This window comes from Episyrphus balteatus, chromosome 1 (assembly GCF_945859705.1).
Source record: "Episyrphus balteatus chromosome 1, idEpiBalt1.1, whole genome shotgun sequence".
NCBI lineage: Eukaryota > Metazoa > Arthropoda > Insecta > Diptera > Syrphidae > Episyrphus > Episyrphus balteatus.
In genome coordinates this window covers 3,965,043-3,990,641 of record NC_079134.1, presented here as the reverse complement: position 1 = coordinate 3,990,641, position 25,599 = coordinate 3,965,043, and the positions used below count along the sequence as shown (strand labels likewise).

Sequence of the window (25,599 nt, the reverse complement as noted above, 5' to 3'; positions counted from 1 at the left end):
GTTCTGTGCCTAAAATACAGGGTAGAGTTATCCCTATTTTCGGCCGTCTCCAGTTTCCGGCCACCTTTCGGAAAATCTTTGTAACTAGGGATTTTGTAGGGTTTATTCCAAAATGTTGCTCTTATGCTGTTCTCTTATATGTTAGAACAGCATACGAGCGAAAATTTGGAATAAACCCTTTCGAAATCACTAGTTATAACGATTTTCCGAAAGGTGGCCGAAAACTGGAGACGGCCGAAAATAGGGATAACTCTACCCCATTTAATGTAATGTTATGTTGTATTCCAAAATTCAAAGAGTGTCACTCCTAGCTATATAATCACTCCCAAAAGGAGTGATTTCAAATTCCAAAATTGAAAAAGGAGTGAATTTTTGGAGTGAATTCTTCACTTCCAAAATTTTGAAGGAGTGACGGAATGATTACCAATACTTCTACATTTGACTTCATGGACTGCTTGCCAAATTGTTGGGTGGTTGTTTTTACTTTTTTTTGTGAAGGAAATTATATTTATTTACAAAAAATATTCAATAAAGTATTGTAAAAAATCACTAAAAGTGAATTTAAAAGATTGTGTTATTATTTTATTAATTATTTCGTATTACAAACACATGCAAAGCAAACGTCAAATCACTCCACTTGTCAAATTTGTCGTGAACAAATTCCAAAATTGCACAAAAAAAGGAGTGATTCACTCCCATAACTTTGGAAAACGACAATAAAACTATCCAAACAAGCAATACAAAATAACAAATTTTAATAGGATACTGGCAGCACTGTCTTACTGGTTAAATCTTAAATGTCAACGCGATTTCAGCAAAATGAACGCACCTAACAAAATCGAAATTCGAATTTCGAAAAACCTTGGTGTGGCTGTCAAAACCAAAACAGAACAGACAGAATTTTTTATTTCTCTCTGCTTGCAAGTAGTTGCAGACGGGGTTTTGTTTTATTTGTTTGCTTATTTTTCTGAAAATATACATTTTAATTGAAGTTACACAAATTCAAACAAAGGTTATCTTGTTTTAAGCCTTTTTAGCCACTCCTTTTACCAAACAACCCAGTGTGTTTAAATATTATGTCAATATTCTAAACAAATCTAGTCAAGGACAAAGTGCAATTTAGCCGCTTATCATAATTTTTTTTCTTGTTGATTTATTTTGTATCTTTCCGATAAATCGATCCATAATGCCGACAGAATTTTCAATGGACGACGTAAATGATTACTTTACCAAATTAAATCCCATTGCTATGAAAATATCCTTTGACATTGATGAAACGAAATCAGCTTACGAACACATTTGGGCCAAGTTAAATACCAGCGAACACAATGAAATAATCAATGAGACTTTAATGAAACCCGAAATATCTCTAAGGTATTTTGATAACTTTTCCATTACAACAACTGCATCTTCTTTGTCCCTTTCATCGATGGTTACTCCAAGTCAAAATGAAGAGCCAACTAAACGACCTTCGAGTCAGCCTTGTCATAATCATAGTTTAGATACACGACGTTTTTACGATTTCGATGGTCGAAATCTATCGACATATTCCGACCAGAAAGTCGGACTTAAACTTGTCCATGATGACACTCTGGGAACATTTCGGGATGGTCATTCGATGCCATTCAGTTACAAGACCAAATCTCAGATCAATTTGAAGTTGTTTTTGGATGAAGGGTCTTGTCTGATGCGTTCTTCCCAAATTAAACCTTCTGGCATTTCAGAGGTTCTCCAAAAGCCATTGCCAAGTAAATCTGATGAACCTAAATCATTGCCACCCGTGGACAATGAAGTTCTGCAAATCTCTGCTGAGGCATTGAAGAAACTCCAAACAGAACTAACAACAAATCTGTTGAATCGAAACAAAAGCGAAAATGCCTCCGCCGCTGAAAACACCTCCAACATTGTCCAAGGCTTGAAATCCTTTGACAATATTGACGCGAAATACCAACGCTTCTATGATGACACAAAAGATGGTGGAGTTGGTAATCAATCGACGACACCAAATCACACGGAATTGAATCTTCGTAAATTGATTTCAAAGAATGGCAAATCAATTGCAACTAAATTTCATCATTCCAAATATGGTTATAATGATACCACAGACGATGATGATGAATTTGAGAGGGTTAATCTAATGATGAACTGTTGCAGTCTTTCTGCTGGCGGGATGACAACTTCCTCATCTTCGGCACCATCCGAAGATGACGAGAAGACACTCTGTGAGGACTTGAAAGGCTTACTAGAGAATGATGGTCTGCGAAAGGGATTTGATTTTTTAAACAATTGGTAAAATAAACCATTGTTTTCTTTCTTTCGTTTCTCAAATAGAAAACATAGTATTAGAAATTAGTTTATAAAAAAATCTTTTGTAATTTTATATATATTTTAAATTAAGGATAAATAGGAGGTAAACCTCAATTGCGAACTTTAATAAAACAAAAATATTGTCGTAGATATATTATTATATACAAAAAATTAACATTTAAACTAACCATGACATTTAATTTGAAGTGATTTTATTTACATTTTACACCTTATTATAATATCTACAACCTAAACATACATATTTGAATGCATTTAATTATAAGTAATTTTTTTTTTTTCTAACAAAATGGGCAGTGCAATTACTGATTTGTACTGTAAATACATATACATTTACATATTCTATAATATTCTGACCAAAGAAAAAATAAAAAAAAATTCAGTTTTGGTAAATAAATAAAAAAAAAACTTTTCATTTTTATCTCTTATACTTGATTGTGATGATGCAAGCCCTTTGAGTTTGTTCTGGAAAAAGTTGTTGTCTGTTAAGTCGATTTAAGGACGATATTTTTACGTGATACGGATAACGTCATGGTCATATTTTAAAAGCGATTCTAACTTTGACTGGAGTCTTAAGTTATTACCCAGGTTAGAAGAGCAGCTCTTTTCCATAGAAAAATGATTTAAAAATGGGTCTAAACTATCTATGAATAAAATAAACCTCAGTCTATTTAGAAGCAAGAACTATGAATATGGCCCATTCTAATTATTTATTTAGCCATGAAAAATTCCCAATATTAAAATGTAAAAAGATAGGTATCACGTGACAAAAAAATGTCTTTTTTACCGTTATCTCAGAAAAGTGACAATGAAATTACATAAAATTTTGCACGAATAGAGTCCTGCTTACTATCTGTCTTCCTAGTAAGTAAAAGATATAACTAAAAAACATTCAAAAAATGATCGGCAAAAAAAAATAATTTTTACCGATTTTTTGGTAAAAAATCTTATTAGAAATACAATTTTTTTTGCACACGTACGTAAATCAATTTCTTCTATATGTCTGAGGTTTTTCGCAAAAATTCATAAAAATAAAAAAACAATCAAAAACACACCTAAATTATCAATTTTCCAAACATGAATTCCATAGAAAATGTCGTTTGGAGCTTCTCAAGAGAAAAGTTGCAGAATACCTTATAACAGTACAAAATTAGCTGCTGAAAAAGCTTAATGGTAATTTAAGGTTTATACCAAGCTCAAAACTAAAATTGAACCATGTTTAAAAAGTGTGTTCTTAATAATGAAGGCACTTATTGTACAAAAAAGGGAAACATACAACATTTCCAAAAAACGTGGTTCCCCCTTTTGCATAATATTTTTTATCCCAATGTGTACATTTTTATTTTTTTTTAGTTAATTCGTATTAACGTAATAAGATAAGTTAATAAAACTAAAAAAATTTAAGCTCTTCGATAAAAACCTAAAAAATCGAGCAAAATAAACCAAAAATATGTATTTTTTCGTATGTGAGTGCAATCTAGTCACCTTCTCTGCGCTCTACTCGCGAAACGGTTCATCTTACAGACAAATGTGCTAGACATATGTTGTAGATAATTTCACCACGATCAATTTTTATATAACGTCTGATGACCTCCGATCAATAGATCGCGAGATATTTGCGAAAAACTTTTCGTGACCTTTTGACTCCTATAACTCTTAACGCGGACACGATATCAATGTCGATTTTTCACATCTTCATAACAAAGGCGTCATTAAGCTCTATACCAAAATTCAGGCCAGTAGGAATTTTTCCGCAGATAAAACCTAAAATTACTGGACTATAAGCTTTAAAAAAAAAAGGCACGAGGAGGCACACTTTAGAAACAATTTTAAAAAGTAGCTAGACTATATGGCTTAATGTTTTATAAAAAACTATGTCCTACAAGTGCAAACTTTTTTCGCTCTAACTCTGAAAGTATAGTGAGCAAAATATTCAAAAAAAAAAAACAGTTACGATATCAAAAAACGAGTTGAACATTTTACCTTCCATATTAATGGCGTTTTTAATTGGCAATCTGGAAGCAAAAAAAAGCAATCTGATAGCGTTTTCGTTTGGTTGTCCGGGACTTAAGACGTCAGTGTAATGAAATGTCATTCTTTGTTATTCATTTCTCAATTTCAAGATTTTTAACTATGCACAAACTTTAAACTATATTAAAATAATGTGAAGAAAGAAAACAAAAATAGATAACTTAATGATAATAAAAAAAAAATAAACAAAACAAAACTTTCATCAGACGTTCGCATTTGATGTTTCACAAATACAAAGAAACCCAAACTTCAGAATAAAAAAAAGTATCTAAATCTGATCGTTTGGCATTCCGGATCGGACAGTCCCGGACGCTTCTAAGAATTCCCAAACGAAAACGCTATCAAAGCGTTCAATTGGGCAAAACTGACAGTTCTGATTCTGAAAAAAGAGAATTTCTCTTCTGGTTTTAAAAACAGAATCAGAAGCAGAATCACTCACACATTCATAGATTTAAATGTGAGATGTCACACTTGACCAAAAAACAAAAACAAATGGAATTTGGCGCGTATACACATATATGTGACACATCTCAAACTCAACCAATACATTCACACCAAACTTCAGATTCTTCGGAATAAAAAAAAACTGTTCAATTGGGATTCCGAATAGAAGAACAATTCCGGATTGCCAATTAAAAACGCCATAAGTAAAAACAACTTTTGTTCGCGTTCAATGACACCATTTTCGAATTTGATTCGTTTAAAATTTCATAGAATTTTGTTTTTTGTTTTTTATCAATAATATCTGTTGTAAAACCTTATTTTACATAATATTTCGTTTATTTTTGTTGTTGTTCTTATGTTTAGTGTCTGTTGCACCATAAAATTATCATTATTACATCATTCGACATCATCTTAATATCTTTAACTGCATTTTTAGACTATTTCGAGAATTTCTATAATTAATTCTAGCTAAAATAGCGTTCTAGCCCACAGTGCAATGGCTGGCTTTGAAAAATCTCTAACTTTCGACAACAAAGCATTATTCCCGTCTGCTTTATAGCTTGTTTTCACTATAGTCCAAATGAGATAATTGCGCAAATTTTCTCATTTCGAATGTCAAATTCTATAGAAAAAAAAATGAATTTTATATCAGAACTGACAACTGACCTCATTTGCGAAATTATCTCATTTGGGCTCTAGTGAAAACAGGCTATTAGAAATTCTAAAGAAACAAAAATTGTTTAATTTTATTTTTAACTCCAATTCAAACGCTTCTCATTTTATGCATTTATTATTTTTTAATTGTTATAACTCTGCAATGAATATCTGCTACCCATAATATAAACTTTGTCAAAGGTCTACCCTTTAAATTGATTTTAAAAAGTAGCCCCGTTCCATTGGAGGTGGTAGTTTACTCATGAGTAGATCTAGTACTAGAATTAACATAATGATCTTCTACTCGAGGAGATGGAAATGTGTAGTTGTTGTACTAGTTTTCTACTCACGACTAAACTACCACCTCCAATGGAACAGGGCTAGTATTGAAATTTTTAAGAATTTTTTTTAACACTTCTGCCATTTTCTAACACATGCATCAATTAAAAAAAATTAGCTCTACGACCTACCGTTTAAAAAAATAGTTCTTTACCATGTCATTTTACCCCTATTTACCCTATTTAATGATTGGATTTTTAAAAAATTTTAAACCTGCTTTCTCAGTAGGTAGTCTTTTTGTCACAAAGTGTATTATTACCTATAATAAACTAAATGAGGTTTAAATATAATTTAAACAATTTTTGTATCCAACAATCTCATATATGCAACAAAATATCTAGTGTGTACTCTGCCTTATATTAAAAACGAAAATTGACAAAAAAAAATGACATTTTGCAAAATAAGAATCACCCTTTGACTTTGCCATCTCTGCTTTGATTGGATGTTCCATCCATACGAAAAGTAAAAAGTTTTCTAGCTGACGGACTGTGAAAATTTAAGGTAAGAACTTGTTAAAAAACATCTTATATTCCATTTAAAGTGTTTAATTACTTAGTTAAATGTCTATACAATATTAATTGAATAAATTTTATATCCAATTCAAATTCTGTAACAATGAAAAATGCATTTTTGTATTGTGACGACGAAGTTGCAATCATTTTTTGTGTGTGATAGAATTTTCCTCTTGTGATGTTACTGCTGCTGTGATTCAGTTAAAATCTTTTGTTTCTATTCTCGTCGTATGATTCAAATTGTTGCGAAAGAGACAAGCCTACAAATGGGTGGGTGGCGCGGTAGAAGCTCAAGCACAACTACAACTTGGTCCGCGAAGGCCCACCATCAGTTTTTTGGAATCATTTTTTTTTTTCTTTTTTTATGTTCCTTCTGTTCTGATTTTTTTTTTACTTTGACAAGAGTTGGGTTATGGTTTATTTTGTTCAAGAGATTCGTATTTTTATTTATTTTTAATATTTTTCTTATTGGATTGTAGATGTTCGTGTTGTGTTTTTTTTTGTTGACATCACTTTATCTAGGCTAGATGGTAGAATCATTGAATAAATACATTACTTTTGTTAGAATCTTCTTTAAGTTTTATTACCTGTCTTTTCTTTTATTTAAATCGATTCTGTTTATGGTCTATTTAGATATTCTACTCATTTAAACCATACTATCCTTCTAGCTTCGAAAAATAAAAATTTTAACTACTTAAAAAGTTGATTGTCTTATTTGGAACAAATTAATTAGTATTCTCTGCTGACTACTCTTTCCGCAAACCCCAAGTTATGACAGTCTTGAATAGTCTTTGACGGATTAATCACTTTGTCGATTAAACTCGACCGTATAGAAATTTTTAATTGTTATGTGACCTAATAGGAATCCGTAACAAAAGTGTGAAAACAAAAAGTATTCACGACTTTTAGTATTAGGTAGGAAAGTATGAAACAATAAATGTATTCAAGGAAAAAAGTATGCGCGACAAAAGTTCGAAAAATGGAAAACTATTATTTTGACCGGGTTTTGAGCTGGCAACAATTACAAAGAGAAAAGAGAATTTGCGAAAACAAAATTGGCGGTGGACAATAGACGAATTTATTGTTAGATAGGGCTGGGGTCTCAGAAAAAAAGAGAGTATACAGAAATATTTATTCATAAGGATAGGAGGTCTAAATTTAATTTTCAGTCTCGCAGGTCGCAGCTGCGATGAGCAAGGCAAGAACAAAAGTGTGAATAAATAGACGAATTTATTGTTAGATAGGGCTGGGGTCTCAGAAAAAAAGAGAGTATACCTACAGAAATATTTATTCATAAGGATAGGAGGTCTAAATTTAATTTTCAGTCTCGCAGGTCGCAGCTGCGATGAGCGAGGCAAGAACAAAAGTGTGAAAACAAAAAGTATTCTGGACTTTTATAAGGTAGGAAAGTATGAACACATAAAAGTATTCAAGGAAAAAAGTATGCGCGACAAAAGTTCGAAAATTGAAAATTATTATTTTGACTGGCAAAAGTTACAAAGAGAAATGAGAATTTGCGAAAACAAATGTGGCGATGGACAATTCTGATTGGTCAAGAAAGAATAAATAGACGAATTTATTGTTAAATAGGGCTGGGGTCTCAGAAAAAAAGAGAGTATACAAAAATATTTATTCATTTAATTTTCAGTCCCGCAGCTGCGATGAGGGAGGCAAGATTAAGAGTGCGCTCGATTATTTTTTTTTAATTAGGGAGAGTGGAGTATTTGTATGGAAGGTGGACGTCCCGCGGCCAATATATTGTTATAGGCCAGTCATTATGTCGTAAAAAACGGCTTATAAATGCAAAATGACCGAGAAAGCTAAATTTTGGATATGTTGTAGGGGATGCTTAAAAAAGCTTAACTTGAAGTTTTCGACCAAGATTTCCTATGAGCTTTTTCCGCCACTTTGAAAAAAAGGATAAAATTGGTTTTTTGACAGTAACTCGGCTATCTGACGAGATACGAAGATACCCCTTTCTACCAACTAGTTTGTGGGCAATTTATTTTTTCCCTTTCATTTATCCATTTATCCTAAATTTTCCAACCAGCCATATGCTGCTAATAATTTTTTTATTTTCAAAAGTTATTGACACTGATCTAATTGCAATTTTGATAAACTAAATAATATAGAGATTGAAACAAATTACAAAATGCACACTCAACACAAAAAGCCGGTATATGTACTTACAAAATTTGGGTTAATAAAATTGGGGTTAAAAGAAACCATTACTATTTTCTTCTCATTATTTATTAAATAAATACATACATATGTATGCATGTGTTAATGATATAATAATATAAACATTAAAAAAAACATGAATGATTGTATTTTTTACAACCGAACGAGCGGCTTTCTTGGCGGTGGGCGCGGACTTAACGACCTTGCGGCCAGCTGGAAGTCGTAATTTTTGTCCAAAAAAAAAACTAAAAATACAAAATTGTAGGTCTGAGTATGGTCTACAAATTTTATGTTAATAATTTTTTCGATATTCATCACACAAAAATAGATAATGTCAAAAAACAAATGGCATGTCCCAAATTTTTGACTTTTTTAATCGATATCTCGAAAACGGTTCATGATACGCAAAAAATATGTATCCATGAATTGTAGAACATGGTAAAAGCTACAAAAAAACTTATTGTAAAATTTTCGTATCTCGTCGGATAGCCGAGTTATTGTCAAAAAACCAATTTTATCCTTTTTTTCAAAGTGGCGGAAAAAGCTCATAGGAAATCTTGGTCGAAAACTTCAAGTTAAGCTTTTTTAAGCATCCACTACAACATATCCAAAATTTAGCTTTCTCGGTCATTTTGCATTTCTAAGCCGTTTTTTACGACATAATGACTGGCCTATAACAATATATTGGCCGCGGGACGTCCACCTTCCATACAAAAACACCACTCTCCCTAATTAAAAAAAAATAATCGAGCGCACTCTTAATCTTGCCTCCCTCATCGCAGCTGCGGGACTGAAAATTAAATGAATAAATATTTTTGTATACTCTCTTTTTTTCTGAGACCCCAGCCCTATCTAACAATAAATTCATCTATTTATTCACACTTTGGTTCTTGCCTCGCTCATCGCAGCTGCGAGACTGAAAATTAAATTTAGACCTCCTATCCTTATGAATAAATATTTCTGTAGGTATACTCTCTTTTTTTCTGAGACCCCAGCCCTATCTAACAATAAATTCATCTATTTATTCACACTTTGGTTCTTGCCTCGCTCATCGCAGCTGCGAGACTGAAAATTAAATTTAGACCTCCTATCCTTATGAATAAATATTTCTGTAGGTATACTCTCTTTTTTTCTGAGACCCCAGCCCTATCTAACAATAAATTCATCTATTTATTCACACTTTTGTTCTTGCCTCGCTCATCGCAGCTGCGACCTGCGAGACTGAAAATTAAATTTAGACCTCCTATCCTTATGAATAAATATTTCTGTAGGTATACTCTCTTTTTTTCTGAGACCCCAGCCCTATCTAACAATAAATTCGTCTATTTATTCACACTTTTGTTCTTGCCTCGCTCATCGCAGCTGCGACCTGCGAGACTGAAAATTAAATTTAGACCTCCTATCCTTATGAATAAATATTTCTGTATACTCTCTTTTTTTCTGAGACCCCAGCCCTATCTAACAATAAATTCGTCTATTTCTTCCTTCTTGACCAATCAGAATTGTCCACCGCCAATTTTGTTTTCGCAAATTCTCTTTTCTCTTTGTAATTGTTGCCAGCTCAAAACCCGGTCAAAATAATAGTTTTCCATTTTTCGAACTTTTGTCGCGCATACTTTTTTCCTTGAATACATTTATTGTTTCATACTTTCCTACCTAATACTAAAAGTCGTGAATACTTTTTGTTTTCACACTTTTGACGGGTTCCCGACCTAATAGTGATGAAAGTAGGAAGAGAAGATGAGGGGGTTGAGGAGGCATGCAATATCAGTTGGTTTTGTGTAAAGATTGAATTTATAATTAAAGTTAATTATATTCTAAAATTGTATCTACTTTCAGGGGGTCATCAACTTTGATGTGGTCGTTTTTTCTTAAACTTAAGTATTTTATAAGATTTTATTTCAACCTTTGTCATGAATAGTTTTTTATAGCATTTTTTTTTATTGATAACTGTGTACGTAGGTTAGTTAACATTAATCCATATTAATAGACACTGTCTAAGCTGCTTCTAAGAAAGACTGCAGTTTATCCTATTCAAATTACATTGGATAAACCTCAGTCTAAGATAAACGGGTCTAAAAACGACTATGAATAATGAATTATGCCTCTTACGAAAGATATGTACATGTTGAGGAATATTGGCGATTTCGGGCTTCCGTTATACAGAAGAGTGCAAATACAAAATAACCTTCTTAAAAAAGGACTATAGCAATATTGAATGAATTTAAACTTAAAATTAATTATCTTCTAAGAAATAATTTAATTTAAAGATTGAGTTGTAAATAATATACATATATCAAGAGTTTTTTTTTTAAGTAATAAATGAATTACAAATACAATTTTTGGATGAATAAACCAAACTATAGGTACTTCTCTAAAAAATGTTGTTGTTCTGATATAATTGCCATTAGAAAAAACCTTGCAAAAATCAATAACATCAACAAAATGTGTGTTCAACACGTTGTTCTGTTCCAAACAGAAAGGAACAGCTTTTTGCTGTTCATTGAGATTTTTCTGCTCTGAACAACTATTCTAGTTTGGTGTTCATTCAAGCTTCTGGAACAGTTAAGAACAGGATTTTCTGTTCTTGCTCTTGAGTCAAAACAGTTTAAAATAGATTCGTCGTTTTTAACTTGAAATCTGATTGTTGTTGTTTTCTGTGCTTACATTTCTAACAATTTCCTGTTCTGATCTATTAATTTCCTGGTTGAATAGAACTTAAATTTAATTTTTGATGAAAAAAAAAAAACAAACTATGATTGTTCTAATGTTCTTTGGTGTTATTTTTCATTTTTGAAATATTGCCGTTATTGATAGATCTTTTCTGATTGCAAATTCGTATTCAAAAAAGATGTTGAGACTTTCAAATAAACTGGTATAGTTTTCAATTTCGCTGATCGAATAGTGTACCTACTGCAGAACGAAATTTTAATTTAATTTAGCAATCGTTTGTTGTCGTATATCGTTTTAAATTTTACAAACCTTACACATTTACCAATAAACATGGCAAGTATATTTTTACTTTCTGCCTTCTAACAACTCTAATACATTCTTTCATATTTCTGTGGTATTTGGTATAAAAATGATAACTCCATCTTAAAAATGTTTAAAGAAAACTTCCATGATCAATTGACTATGTTTTCAATTGATAAATTATAGAAACATTCTTTCCTATTCGTTCTCAGTATAGAAAAAACTACAATTAAATTTTTCCATTATAAACAATATACTCGTACTTGGTTTTAAACAAATTGGCGGAAACTGCTCGATTTAATGTTGCGATGATTTATCATATTTGTCTGACATTGTTATGACATTGTAATACCCACCCTCACAAATATAGGACGCGAACCATGCTAGCGTTAGCGTGTCCACCAAGTTATTCAACTTGTAACTGGATAATTTCATTGAGACAATTCCCAACAGTTTCACATCTTAGGAGTACGAGTATAGACTATCTGGGTTGCTGGATAGTGAGTAGCGATATCTTTCTCTTTTTCGACCTTTCGAACATGGGTTTCAATAAAAGCGTTTTTAAGAAGTATAATATTAACTCCTATGTGGGCTTTAGGTCAAATTCGTTTATCCTAATTTTTCTTCGACGTTTCGGTTGTGATTACAACCTTCTTCAGGAATAATGTTAAGCTTAAAAAAGTTTAAGATCTTAAAAATCTTTAATTTTATCTGGATTGGTTTTTTTTATTTTTGTAATATTTCAAAATTCAATTAATGAAGTCTTGATAAATACGTTTCAATCAATCGAAATTTCGAAAAGAAAAGACTGCAAATTTCATGCATCTATTTGGAACTGAAAAGATGATTGGCCCAAACCCCCTTGTCTGTCTCCTGAGCCTTGATAAAAATGATTTCGTTTATGACCTTCCTTTTTTATTTCCTTTATTTCTTCAAATTGTAAATAATAAAATCTTATTTTTATTTTGCCGAAAATTAGCGCAATTTCTTCAAAATGAGTATCAAGATAAACATTATGAATAAATAAACAACACAGAATCACTACTAAGCTAAGTGGTTCTAATTAGACTTGATTATGCGTACACCTCGACCCCTTTCACTTAATTATTATGTTTGTTAAAGTTAAGTTCTTTAAATATGTTCATATTTATATACAGTTACAATAACACTAATTAAAGCTGTCTCCAAAATACATGTCATCCCTTATCTCTCAAATCCACTCAAACTGACAAACAGCAAATATACAAATAGTTTATAACTTTAATGTTCCTTCCCTGGTACTTTTTATCAAATTTTATCTCACTATTCAAATATAATTCTACACAAAAGATTAAACTTAACTTCACTCAGTGTTCATCCTCCTACACGCATATTGCTTTTTCATTGCTAAATTTCATACTCGATGTGTTATGTCGCGTCGTTAATGAGCGACAGCAGCAGCAAACTAAAAAAAAAAGGGCTGAGAACACCCTTGCACTAGTATTGATTTTCATACAACGAACATGGTGGGCATTGCATCTTGTTCCAGTTTACTAGTTAAGTTCTATGGCTTCCCATGCATTCGATAATTTCAATCAAGTGGAACTTTCTTCTTTCTTGTATTTTACCTTTCAAACTGAAACGACGACGATATCGTGTAAGAATAAAAAAATATATTCATTAGATATATATTTTGTTTGTTTTAATTATAAAATAAAATAAATAAAAAAACATATCTCTTCTTCTACTTTGCAGGGGGAGGTGCGAACGAAAGTGATTTGTCTTTAATTCGAAGAGATCTTCGCTTCAATTAATTTTTTTTTATTTCCAACCAAATAAAAAAGAAAAGGAAAAACCAAACACACAATCTAAAATAACCAACTTAACTTTGCAAAACCAATTTTGGAACATCTCTTCAGCTGGTTTTGTTTCAAAGAAAACTTCAAAAACACAAATTCAATTTAGATAAAACAAAAAAACAGCAATCAAAACAACAACAACCACAAACAAACAAAAACTTACGAAAAATGGCTCACGTCGGACGAACAGTTAAAAACCTAGAGGCACCACGTCCGCTCAAGTCTCAATCGAGACCAAATTTAAAAAATAATTACATGCTCATCGAAGAACTCATTCAATTAATTGAAAATGTTGCCTTGAATCTAGCCTCGGGTATTAATAATCCCGAGCCAATGGTGTCTCTGGTTCAGAATTTACGGGTTCATGGACCACAGTTGGAAAATGTTTCCAAAGATACGCTCGACAGAGCATTTGTAGTGTTTCGGAATGCCTCACAGGATGAGCGACTAAACATTATGACCAGACTGAATCTACTTGAACTGATTGAATTGCGAGCCAAAGGTTGGCAAGACAATGGCTTCAATTCCTATTATAAAAGCAAAGCAACAAATGTTGAAGTAAGTTTTTGTTTATAACAAAAAATATATGTGTGTATATAAAATATTTTAACACATATTTTTTTTTCACTAATAGCCTGAAAGTGCAAATAATCACACAGTAGTTGTTGATCAATCATCAGAGTATTTAAGCACCTCCCCCACAATGGGTGGAGTAAATACAGCTCGACTACAGCAAACACAGCTCCTTGGTCCGGGCGAAATCATCCGTAATTCTGGCAAATTCCCCAAGCCAACAAAAATCCCTGGAAAAACTTATTGCAAAGATGAAGTTGTCATTCGCAATGCTGATTCTGGCAAAGGTAAGTTATCCGCAAGTCCATTGAGTAGTGTATTATGTTTTTTTTTTAAATAATTCCTTTAAAGCAAGTATTTATTTTGTAAATGATTTATATTTTTATGCGCGTATTAAGTTATGGGCATTAAGGGAAGACGAGTCCATATGATTGAGGAGTTAAGTGAAACGATAATATCTTTCCAAAGAGGTAAAAACAAGACAACACATACACAATATAGTTGCTAACAGAATATACATATAACAACACATTCATAGAGTGTAAGAACGTGTGTGAGCATTTATTTTTTTTTTTTTTTTGTTTGCAACTCATAATACATCATTTCTTTTATTTTTTCTTTCATAAAGATATAATCCTCAATCATTAACAGGTCAAACAAATTATATTATTTTATGTCTTTTATGTTTGTTTATATTCTTTTTTAAGTTTGGCATTGTTATAGTTTAAGTTATTTCGAACTGTTACACCTGCCTCGTGAGATATCCTTATTCGTTTTTTAACCTAACCCCATTAAGGGCCGGTTTGTTCACTCTATTATCTTTTAATCAACGATTTTCATTGGAGTAATCCGTGATTAAAAGATAATCGAGTGTGAACAAACTGGAGCTAAGAGTTGTAAACTTTTATTGTTGCCGATAGGAATAAAAGCTAAGTCTAACTGCGGATATAATTGAAAAGTGTAAATTTGTTTCTCTATTCCTTTATTTTGTTGCGTGGATATAAATCTTTGTTCAATGTTGATATTTGGAAAATCCTCCTACGGAAAGCTTTACATTTTCTAAATATCGAAAGCAATAGGTGTGTTTACCTATTGCTTTCGATTTTTAGAAAATGAGCAATGAAGTGTATTTAACGGAAAATTTGTTCAGTCAGTAATTTTTTAAAAATAAATTTGTATATAAATAATTCGTGAGGCATACTTAAAACATCATTTCAGAAAAATTTAGTTCAATTAAAAAAAGGTTGGAACTGACTTAACTGCTGACCGCGTTAAGTCTCGTCTAATCATATGATATTCAACCACCAATCTTCAATTTATCGTTTCAAATCATTGAATATTACATTTCGTTGGCACAACGCCAAAACCACGAATCTGCAAAATTGTAGTTTTGAGAAAAACGGTTTCAAAGTTTTGGAAATTCATGCAATCTTATGGGAACTCGTGTTACGGAAATTGATATTTTAAGCTTTAAGGCAACAGATGGATGATTGGGGTCGAAGCAGTGGATAGAGGGACCGATAACAAGTTAAATGATGCATTAAAGTCAAAATGTCCAAAAATGCAGATTCGCAGTTTTGGCTTTGTGCCGACGATTTAACCTTATCACTAAATCAGGAATTACATCAACGTATGTTTCTCGTGCGGCTTGGGGTTGGAAAACCTTTTTATAAAATTTCGTTCAAACATTTAAATATACATGTGCTTTTCATTCATTTCCTTAAATATCCATTTTGAATAAATGTAAATGCAATGAAAAGCGGATCTACGTATAAACTTTCGTCACAGCAATTTTCAGACAAAATAGAAGCAATCAGGAAAAAAAAAACTTTAATCACCAGCTTGTTACAGTAAATAAAAAAAAAAGAAAACGCCACTCCCAACATTTGGTCTCAATTCTTGGACTACAAAATCTAATAACAATTAGTTTCACGGTTGAGGGGAAATTACTTCGTCAAAATCAACATTATATCGCCCCTTGAGATCAAGTAGGTAATTTAATTACTTTGGTTTTGCCATTAAGCAACGTTCATTCTCCTGGGATCTTGTTAAGTCAGCATTTAATTTGTTTGCTTGTATTTGAAAGAGAAAGGAATGTTCAATTTGGTTTATGGCAAGCTACATACATTCATAAACTTGATACGATGATTGAGAATTCAAAAATAGGAGCATACTATTTGGAAATTTGTAGTTACATTTCAATAAATAATGGTATGCATTCTGTGTTTTCAAAACTCTTGTGAATTAATTAATAAGATATCGAAATTTAATATTTATCAACTATCAATTTATAGTTGAAAAGATTAAAAAGGGGAGTAACATTTTTGAATTTTTTTATTTTTTTTAGCGAATAAAACGGTCAAAAGACAACTTAAATTTTGGTTCAATTGCCATTCATTTAGTTCCCTTAGCTTAAAAGTTAGCCTTAGATCATTTTTCTAAACCTTTCTCATTTTCATACAAAAACCCATAAACCAAAAACTTTAAACGACGATTACTCAAAACTCGAAATATGTCACTTAACCACACAGTACTGTGACTTAACCCCTTCTCATTCTCAACGCTTCAGTTGTAAATCGCAATAAGGGTGATATAAATTTTTTTTTATATCACCGTTTTCATCTGATTTAGACTAGGTAGATTTGAGTTTCTGCGTTAAAAATTAATTTTTTCTTCATATCGTTTCGCTCGAAATGATTTATTTATACTTTTCTGTACCTAAATAAATCAAAAACAAAATAGAACAAAAACATACAAAATATTAATAATAAAGCGATTTATGATGGTATAATCTATCAAAATGCCTTTTGAACCTGAGAGCGAAAACCCTAATTTAAATGTATGTACCTGTTAACAAAAAAAAAATCATCCAAGTTATAATCATTAACAAATTAAAAAATCCATTGCAAACTTGAGTTATCACATATTTATATACCTGTGTTTACTTTATTTATCTACAAGAAGTCATTCAGCATGTTGTGTTTGGTGTTGTTGCATTGAAAAACGCATGCAAAATATAATGTCACCACCAAAACCATGAGTTTCTCATCCGCACGCACCCTCATATCCTAACATCCATATACAATGGCCTACTCATGAAAATTATTTGAAAATGTTAACTTATTCAACGAGTTATTTTGACAGTAGCCTAAACAAAAGAATGTTTTTTTCGATTGGACGTACAGAAACATCTGAAAGCATTTGCAAACTTTCGCAGAACAATTCTCAGAAGAGAAATTAGCTTAACGTAAAAATGCACTAAGATGGATTTTTACTCTAGTGCAGCGTTAAACACAGATTTCTTGGTGCTAATGGTATTAGAATTTTGTTTCATTATTTACCAACACCGATTTAAGTTCTTTGAATTGAGTGAACGGTAATGAATGATTTCTAATTATTCCGAAAATTAAATGTTCTGTTAAGACACATCTGAACCAGTTGAAATTTCGTTAAATATTTCGGACGCAAAATTGAACTCTTTATCATGAGACAGAACTAGCATCCCGTTTATGGAAAAAAACTACAAAATATATTCAAGCTACTTTCAAAATAACTCAAAATTGTTTACATTAATCAAAGGCTTTAATCATTGTTTTTCATGTGTGCACGTAACTAAACCATATCAATAAATTATTCTTACACTTTCTTTCTTTCTTTATTTTTTTTTTTTTTTTTGAAAATTAAATTTAGTAAATCCCGGAGCCAAAGAGAGATTGGTGCAGATTACTGGACCAAGCGAAGAGAAGATTAAGTAAATTTTATAATTAATAACACCTGAATCATTTTGAATGCTTTTTTTCTCCAACCAGCTACGCTAAACAACTTATCGAAGATACAATACGCAGAAATGCATCGCCTGTTCGTTTGGATCCATCAATGGGTGGCGGACATAGCGGCGGTGGTGGTGCTGGTGGCTCATGTAGTTCTCTAGCTTCATCCGCATCGGATGAAGCCCAACCGAGAACTGTTAGTGGCAGCATTTCTCACAACATGCCCAATCGATTGAGTCTTAATTCGACGTCAGCTGGTAATTTCCTTACTGGCTCAACAAACAGTCCAAATTTGATGTCTTCGACCCCATCAACCAAAATGATGCGCAATAATCAACAAGCGTTACTTCATTCATTCTCAACGAATGATGCTTCACTTGGTGAATACAAGTATACAGTTAATGTGGGTCAGCATTTAATCAAAATAACAGGAGATTGTTGTGATTTAGTTCGAGTATGTGTTAAAACAATTTTTGTTACTTTGGAGATAGCATCTTTTATATGCATTTGTTTTTAGGTAGCTAAACTGGTACTTGATGACTATTTTAGCAGCAATGAGTTTCTGGCATCTGTGGAAGCAGGTGCAGCCTTCGATGGATCAATGGTCAGTCCAATTTCAACACCAAGTACTCCAATGGGTGGTCCCCCTCAGTTTATAATGGGAACACCCCTTCAAATGGCTCCTCCATTGGCCGACAGTGGAATTGGCTTAAACTATATGGCTGGACAGATTTCCAATACAATGGCCGAAGGCGATGATGATGTCTTTGTAGATGGTAAAATATTTTATTTGCTTAAAAAAAAAGAGAAACAGAATTTATCATCATTTATGTATTTCATCAGCTTCATCGCTTAGCAATGGTTTAGCCCGGTCAAGAAGAAGCCATTTTTCACGCAAGGATTCAGTGCCAGAAACTAATCGTATCAAAAGCGAAGGATCAAATGCGGACTCTGGTAAATAAAAACAAACAAATTAGGTCATTTCTAACATCCTTTTAACTTTTATAATAATTAACAAAAATTTCAGTGCGAATTATCCACGAATACGAACACCTTTTGTTCTATTCAAAAAGTCCACATTCATGGTCATTGCCCAGTGATTGGCAGAAAATCTGTGAGCGATTTCCAAAGATCATAAGGAACAAGGTAAAGCATGCCAATTCCAATACTTCTCCTACTACCACATCTAGTTGTGATAGGAATTACGATGATATCATAAGCACATTGCCACCACCGAATATCAAACGCAAAGGCTTCTTTAGTCGCAGCACATATAGCATTGATGAAGGCTCATCTTATGAATTTAATAATTACAATAACAATAATAATAACAACAACAGTATTACTAGTAATAATAACAATAACAATGACAATTCCAAAGATGAAAAAAATCATCAAACCACTGCTGGCAGTGGTGTTAGTAGTGGTGGTGAATGTTTTGATGATAAACAGAAGAAAGATGTCGATTATGTTCGACCAAAGCTTTCAATGGATTTTCGTTCAAATTCCACTTGCGATTAATTTTGTTTTTTTTTTTGTTTTTTTCGTTTTCGTTTGGAATGATATCCTTTTTTTTGTATTCTTTTCTTTGACTAACTTTGATTTTATTGGAAGAGAGACTAACTTTCAAATTTTCTTTTTTAATGTTTATTTTTTATTTAAATAATCTAAATCTAACAAATCAAACAAAATGTTAGTACTTCATTGATAAAGTACTTATCGCATTCATCCAATTAATGTTTTATATTATTTATTTAAACCTTGTGCCTGAAAAAAAAACGGTATTTCAGGTTTTTGTTTGCTTTTCAAGTAACATTTTATAAAACGAACAAATAAAATATTTAATTTACTCGAATTTCTTTAACCCTAAACTATGATCAGATATTCGATCCTGCATCGTAAAAGAGTAACTTTTCTAGTTGCTTTCCTACAAGTGTGATGTAAAGCGAGACTTGAAGTTTTGCTTAAAAATATTCTTTTTAACTTCAAATAAAAGTTTGAACTTGATAAACTTTCATCTTCTTACCTGTATTTCATTTTAAATTTAAAAAGCTAAATATTAAATGAAACGCTTCAAATTCAGATTTCAATTTTTAAGAAACTTCAGGTATTTATTCTTTGTTTTTCTTTTTTTTGCTGTGCATTATTTTTTTTTATTTAGTTCTAATAGTGATAAAACTTTGCTAAATGCTTTCGTAAGCCACCAAAAATACTACATTTTCTATGGTGCTAAGTCCTGTTGTTGTAAATTCATGCAATTAATTCTTGTAAAATCTGAAATTCTACTTGATATGCAACTGTTTTTTGTCACACGTATATTGCACTTTTTTTATACCATAACAACAGCCTTATGAATTAAACAAAATACATAGTCTCTCCATTGTTTTTTTTTCTCTTGTGCCAAGCCATATTAAATCCCCTGATTTTGGCTTAATTGATGAATAAAAACTTTCGCTGAATTGTGTCAGGAAGAAGAGCTCACAATCGAAAAAATCTCGTGTTTGCTATTCCTTTCGATTGAAAGTCTTTTTTTTAGGAAAAGCAAACATTTTTTACAATCTCCGTTAATATTTCGATTGGAACCTCCTATCCCGAAAACATTTATATTCAGAGTAGGACCGTGGCATACTTTTTTGAAAATAATCAATACAATGCTGAACGAAAAATTTGCCAGAAAAGGGTATTAGGAAAAGCTGAATTACCAGTGACTGGTTTTTTATCGTTGCGTCTAAATAAGAATAACCAAAAAGGTAAAGAAAAAAAAAAACAAATTTTCCGGGAACTTTCGGATTACGTTGAAGATAAATTTCTTCTTTGTTCCTTCTAATGCTCTTTCGCATTGTCGAAGCCGAACGAAAAATAGACCTATTTTTGTATTTGAACTAAGTATTTTTGCAATTTTGTATATGCTTAATTTAAAGTATTTTTTGTTAATGTTTCATCACTATTAGAATTTAAAATTAGCAAAAACAAACAAAAAATATCCACCCCAATGCACAACTCGTTGTTTTCGTTTTTTTACCTCTTTTAATTCTAAACGTTTAATTCTAAAGCGTATTCAATATCTTAATATTTCTGAAGACATAACTTTGTCAAACGGTTGCTCAGTAAGGAATTATGAACAGTTGCAATAGAAATTTTATTTATTTTTTTAGTTGTAGTGAAGTAAAATCTAATCAAGAAACAGAATAGATTCTATTTTTTTTGTTGTAGACACACGAAACATTAGGCATAAGAAAAACCTTGAAAGTGCATAGATTTTTTTTTCGTCGGACAGAAATCGTTTTCAGCTTTTATTTTCATTAAAAAAAAAAAAAACAATTTTATAAAAATATATTTGTGCAACACTTTTATATTAAAAAGTATTAAATCATCAAAAGTATTTATCATGTATTTGGAAAAGGTTCTCATTAAAAAAATCATCCCTTTTTTTCATAATTCACAATTCAGTATTACTAAATTATTATTATTAGCTTGGCTTGCCACAAAATCAAAATTTAAACAAAATTATAAAAACAGAATCTGTGTTTGGCTGTGAAACAGAGGAAAATTAAAAAAAAAAAGTAACAATAGCAATAAATGTGTTGAACAAAAAAAAATTCTGTATAACAGAACTAAAACAAAAAAAAAAAACTCATATACAAATAAACATATATATTTTTGTATTTAATATATAGTATATATTATTAATATATATTTTAAATCAAAAGAGTTAAAAAATGATTCTCAATGATTTAAGAAAAAAAAAAAAACAAATTACTTACAATTCATCTTAATCTGTTTTTATACTCTTGGGGTTGTATACTAATAATGATTTTATGAATTAATTTATATTTACATTATATATTTTTTTTTGTTTTGTTTCTTTTTAACTACCTACCAACTGGTTTATGATTTTTTCGTTGTTGTTTAACTATATAATATATTTATACATATATAATGCCCCATAATAATATATATATTTTTGTCAATAAAAAAAAAAATAAAGCTATGAATTTCGATTCATTTTGAACAAAAAAAAAATTATTATACGTTTATTAATCGCATGTCGTCTTAAGTCCGGGAGTTATAGAGTGATTTTCATAAAATTTAAAATATAGCGTCATCTATCGAAATATTACATACATCGTCGAAAATATGAAATCCAATTTCAATTGATAATGCAATATTGTAAGTCGGGTTTATTTTAATTATTGTGAAAATTGTTCTCAAAAAGCTAAATTATTTAAATATTTTTTTAATTATTATTACTTGTGTAAATTTTCTGATGAAGTTTAAAATTACTGAAATCAGGTATCCATGTGTCAATAGTAAAAGTCCAAGAACTCCTAAGATCAGAACCTCATTATAAAAAAAAAAAAAACAAGAATTGATTCTATACTCTTTTAATGTTGATAGCGATGATTTTTCTTCTGAAAACTCCCTTTATAGTCAAGTACAGACAAATCGAACTACTTTTATCCAAATAATTGAAAGTTATTGCAGATGTGAGAACAAAAGTTGAAATTTAGTAGTCATTTTTAAAATATGTTGGTTTTAATGAACAAAAATATTGATATTCGAATTTTTGGTTTGACGCTTTGCCATGGCAAAACAATCATTATTTAAAAGAGTAGAGAACAAAAATCAAAAACTAATAAGTGTCATATTTTGTTAATAGCTGCACAAATCAAATTTTAAAATTCCACGGTGACTGTGGTGTATGCGTAACTTTTTTTTTATTTTTGATTAAAAACTATTTTTTTACTAAATAAAATAGAAGCAGTTGACCTTTTGTAGCCAACTTTTTTGATAATTAACATTTATATCGCAATGAAATTATAAAGACACGACAAGCTTTATTTTATAACTTTATTGTACGGATTCATACTTATGACTAAAATATAGGTTATTATGAAACCCAAAATAATTTTAAATCTGACTCTGTCTTATAAATGTATCGCAAGATGTCGGAACTGGTGTTGTGCGAGCACCTTCGTCAGAATGTCTGCCTCCTGACTCGTAGTTATTACATAATTCAAACTGATTTCGCATTCTTCTATCTTTTGCCGGATGACGTGGTGTTGCATTTCTATATAATTAATTCGTTTAATCTCCAAACTGATTGCCATTTTAATCAAAGTTGATTACCTTCCATTAACAAAATACTTCTTACTTCAATCACTAAATCAAAAAATAGTCCTAGCAGGCATACGCCTTCCTGTAAAGCTAGGGCAAACACTTAATATTCGGATTCAGTTGTGAAGCAAGCAACGACTTTGTCCAAGAATGTGTGAATTAATTCATAAATTGTTGCTTTGAGGCATCTTACCAATCTATAAGTACTTTGCCAGTGATTATCTTCTGGAGTATCTTGATGACGGCTGAGCAGAGAAATAGCAAAGCAAATACAGAGCCTGAACATTAAAAAAATCACTTTTCCAATTACCTCTCAGTTTGGGCACTTATTTTTAAATTTGCATCTTGCTCTTTTTAGTGAGTGAACAGTCCATCAAAAAAGACTGTCTCATGTACGCCAACATATTATAATATTGATCGATTTGTTACATTCTTTTTAATCGTATTTATTGTTTGAAACTAATACACAAGGGATATTACAACTTTAAACTTCATCAGAAAAATCTTAAACTTTTAAAACGAATCGGACAACCAAATAAAACTAATAAATTTGAATTGAATACAGCATGTTGTTTTGCACCTAACTATATCACCAAGATTTCGAGTCCTCTATCACTCGCTCTAAATCTTAACATCATCATTCCCACATTGTTAACGCTCGACAGTCTCATCAATCGATCATAATCTATCACATCATCCTAATTGCTTGTGCTTCATTGTCATCATGGTAAGATATATTCTACACACATAAATCTATAATAGATGCTCGTCGTGCTTTGAATAGTATTTTATTGTTATTATTTCCAGGTAAGCTTTTTTTCACACATTTTCACATCAAGTTTTTTTTGTATGTAAAGATTACAAATCTATGCACATTAATGCATAATGTGTACCAAACAACTTTTAATCAAATATACAAAATCCAAAAAAAAAAACAAAAAAATATTTATTCTTTCACAGAACATCAACGATGAGACGGATCGATTTGACGGTGAGAAATACTTGCAGCTGGTTAAATCAGCCAGCAAACGAAACATAGCAACAGCTGATGAAACGACAAATGATACAGACAACCCCCATGATAACGAGTGAATCAAAGATATTATTTTTGTATTAAATTATTATTATTTTTTTTTTATTTTCAAATTTTGTTATTTGATGATGATGGGTAAAATCATTTAACGCATCCTTTTTTTTTTATTATTTTTAAAACTTTATTTGTGCGAAAATTATTATTATTAACGAAATGTTCGTATAAGTGCAATTAGAGAGGCGCGTTTTTGTGATAAAATGTATAAACTTAGTCACAGTTCAGGAATTTGTATCTTATTTTGTTTGGAAAAGAGACAAGTTTTTGAATGAATTCATTTTTGACTTGGTTAATAATTACTCATGTTGTACTAGGTTTTTATACATTTTAGCACAAAAATACGACCTACAATAATTTTTGTCTTCAATATCAAAACACGCGTTGTTTCATACAAGATTTAGACCTAAGTTCTTATCACATTTATACACACATATACACACACAATTTTTATCTATTAACGACGATTAATTAATTTTCCTTTTTCCAATTTGATTTTTTTTTTTTTGGTTTGATATTTTTAATTTTGGGTTCTTAGTAAAAATTACTGTCCTAGTTAAGAATATTAATTAAGTCACCTATACTTATTACTAACTTATTTTTCTGAGTTTATAAAAGTGCTGTACATACAAAAGTAAAGATTTTTAAAATCTTAAATTATGGTCCTCCAGATTAATTCTCTGATTCAGTTAGTTGCATTCACACCACGTTGTTGTGCAGGATTAAGCAGCATTCATTATGTATGCGAATCTTAGAACAAAAAGTTCCTATGTACCGTTAAATAGATAAGGAGAGAACAGAAATCAATTCTTGAATATTTTTCAAATAGAATTTTACTAAAATCATATAAAGAAAATCTTTATTAATAGAAAAATGCTCAATATTAAAGGGACTGCAAACATTGTTCCGATTTAACGTGATGTAATGGCACCCAATTTTGTGTGTTTTGTTTTGAGACCATTTTTTCAAGTCTTTTGATTGCACTTTTTATTTTTTTCCAAGAATTCACTTCTAGTTCGTTTGATCTACAAGACCCTTAAGTTGAGAATTATATCACAGTATGGCATAGGCAAATACGTTGATATACATATAATTTTTCTCGGCATTCCAAAATCAATTTTTTCGAGTTAAGCATTTTCCAGTTTTAGTCATTTCATAATTTAAAAAAAGAAAAACAAAATATTAAACAACAGGTGAATATCCAGGGAAAAAAACTTCACACATTAAAATTAAACAATTCCTAGAAAGGCCAAAATATAAAAGAATTATTACTGTCATGTGAATACGTACTGTGATTTAGAAAGTACTGTGATTTAGAAATTTTCATAGTAAAATATGTATGTAACTTGCGAAGATGTTAATTTTCCTAAATAAAACTCATGGCTCTAAGATAAAGTAAAGGCATTCAGGACATGAGCAAGTGGTATTTAGAGAAACCTTTTTTGAGTAAGAGGCTTGTACATTGAGTATTCTGCTGGAAGAAGTCGATTCGGCTCTGCTGGTCTGAATAAGAACCAAAGCTTAAAACAGCAGCCTGGCACATAGACGGCTTTAGGCCCTGTGAGTTTTTGGTATATTCCAGAAGGCTACTATTGGTTAGTAAAATTTAAACGAATTAACAGCCGTTTATTTTGAGGCACTAAATCCCATTTAGCATCACAGAATCCAAAACGACTCCTTTCATCTTGTCTTTTCCGGAAGTCTTTTTTGTTCTATGAATTTCTTTTGGTAATGGTACTACCTTTTTGAAGAAT

The 25,599-nt window shown here is 31.0% G+C and overlaps 2 protein-coding genes and 1 long non-coding RNA gene across 6 annotated transcripts; 2 read left to right on the top strand and 1 right to left on the bottom strand.

The window, feature by feature from the left end:
- Positions 1 to 903: 903 nt before the first annotated feature.
- LOC129906704 (uncharacterized) lies at positions 904 to 2,648 on the top strand. The gene has a single exon (XM_055982590.1). The coding sequence runs from the start codon at positions 1,187 to 1,189 to the stop codon at positions 2,291 to 2,293; it is 1,107 nt and encodes a 368-aa protein (XP_055838565.1). The 5' UTR covers positions 904 to 1,186; the 3' UTR covers positions 2,294 to 2,648.
- A 3,524-nt stretch (positions 2,649 to 6,172) lies between these two features.
- Positions 6,173 to 24,690, top strand: LOC129916325 (eukaryotic translation initiation factor 4E-binding protein Mextli). 4 transcript variants are annotated; one of them, XM_055996204.1, is made up of 10 exons: positions 6,173 to 6,294; positions 13,194 to 13,855; positions 13,932 to 14,157; positions 14,269 to 14,340; positions 17,561 to 17,621; positions 17,680 to 18,094; positions 18,158 to 18,416; positions 18,484 to 18,594; positions 18,668 to 18,786; positions 23,719 to 24,690. In XM_055996204.1, exons 2-10 carry the CDS (start codon positions 13,466 to 13,468, stop codon positions 23,848 to 23,850), a joined length of 1,785 nt encoding a protein of 594 aa, XP_055852179.1. In that variant the 5' UTR covers positions 6,173 to 6,294; positions 13,194 to 13,465; the 3' UTR covers positions 23,851 to 24,690. The 4 variants fall into 4 exon arrangements, with proteins under 4 accessions (XP_055852179.1, XP_055852187.1, XP_055852168.1 ...); XM_055996212.1 differs by lacking the exon at positions 14,269 to 14,340; XM_055996193.1 differs by lacking the exon at positions 23,719 to 24,690 and having other exon boundaries at positions 18,668 to 19,611.
- LOC129916354 (uncharacterized) lies at positions 6,302 to 10,319 on the bottom strand. Its single transcript, XR_008772446.1, has 3 exons — positions 10,199 to 10,319; positions 6,893 to 7,160; positions 6,302 to 6,828 (listed from the first exon to the last, which is right to left on the bottom strand). It is a non-coding gene; the product is annotated as an uncharacterized LOC129916354 (long non-coding RNA).
- Positions 24,691 to 25,599: the final 909 nt, after the last annotated feature.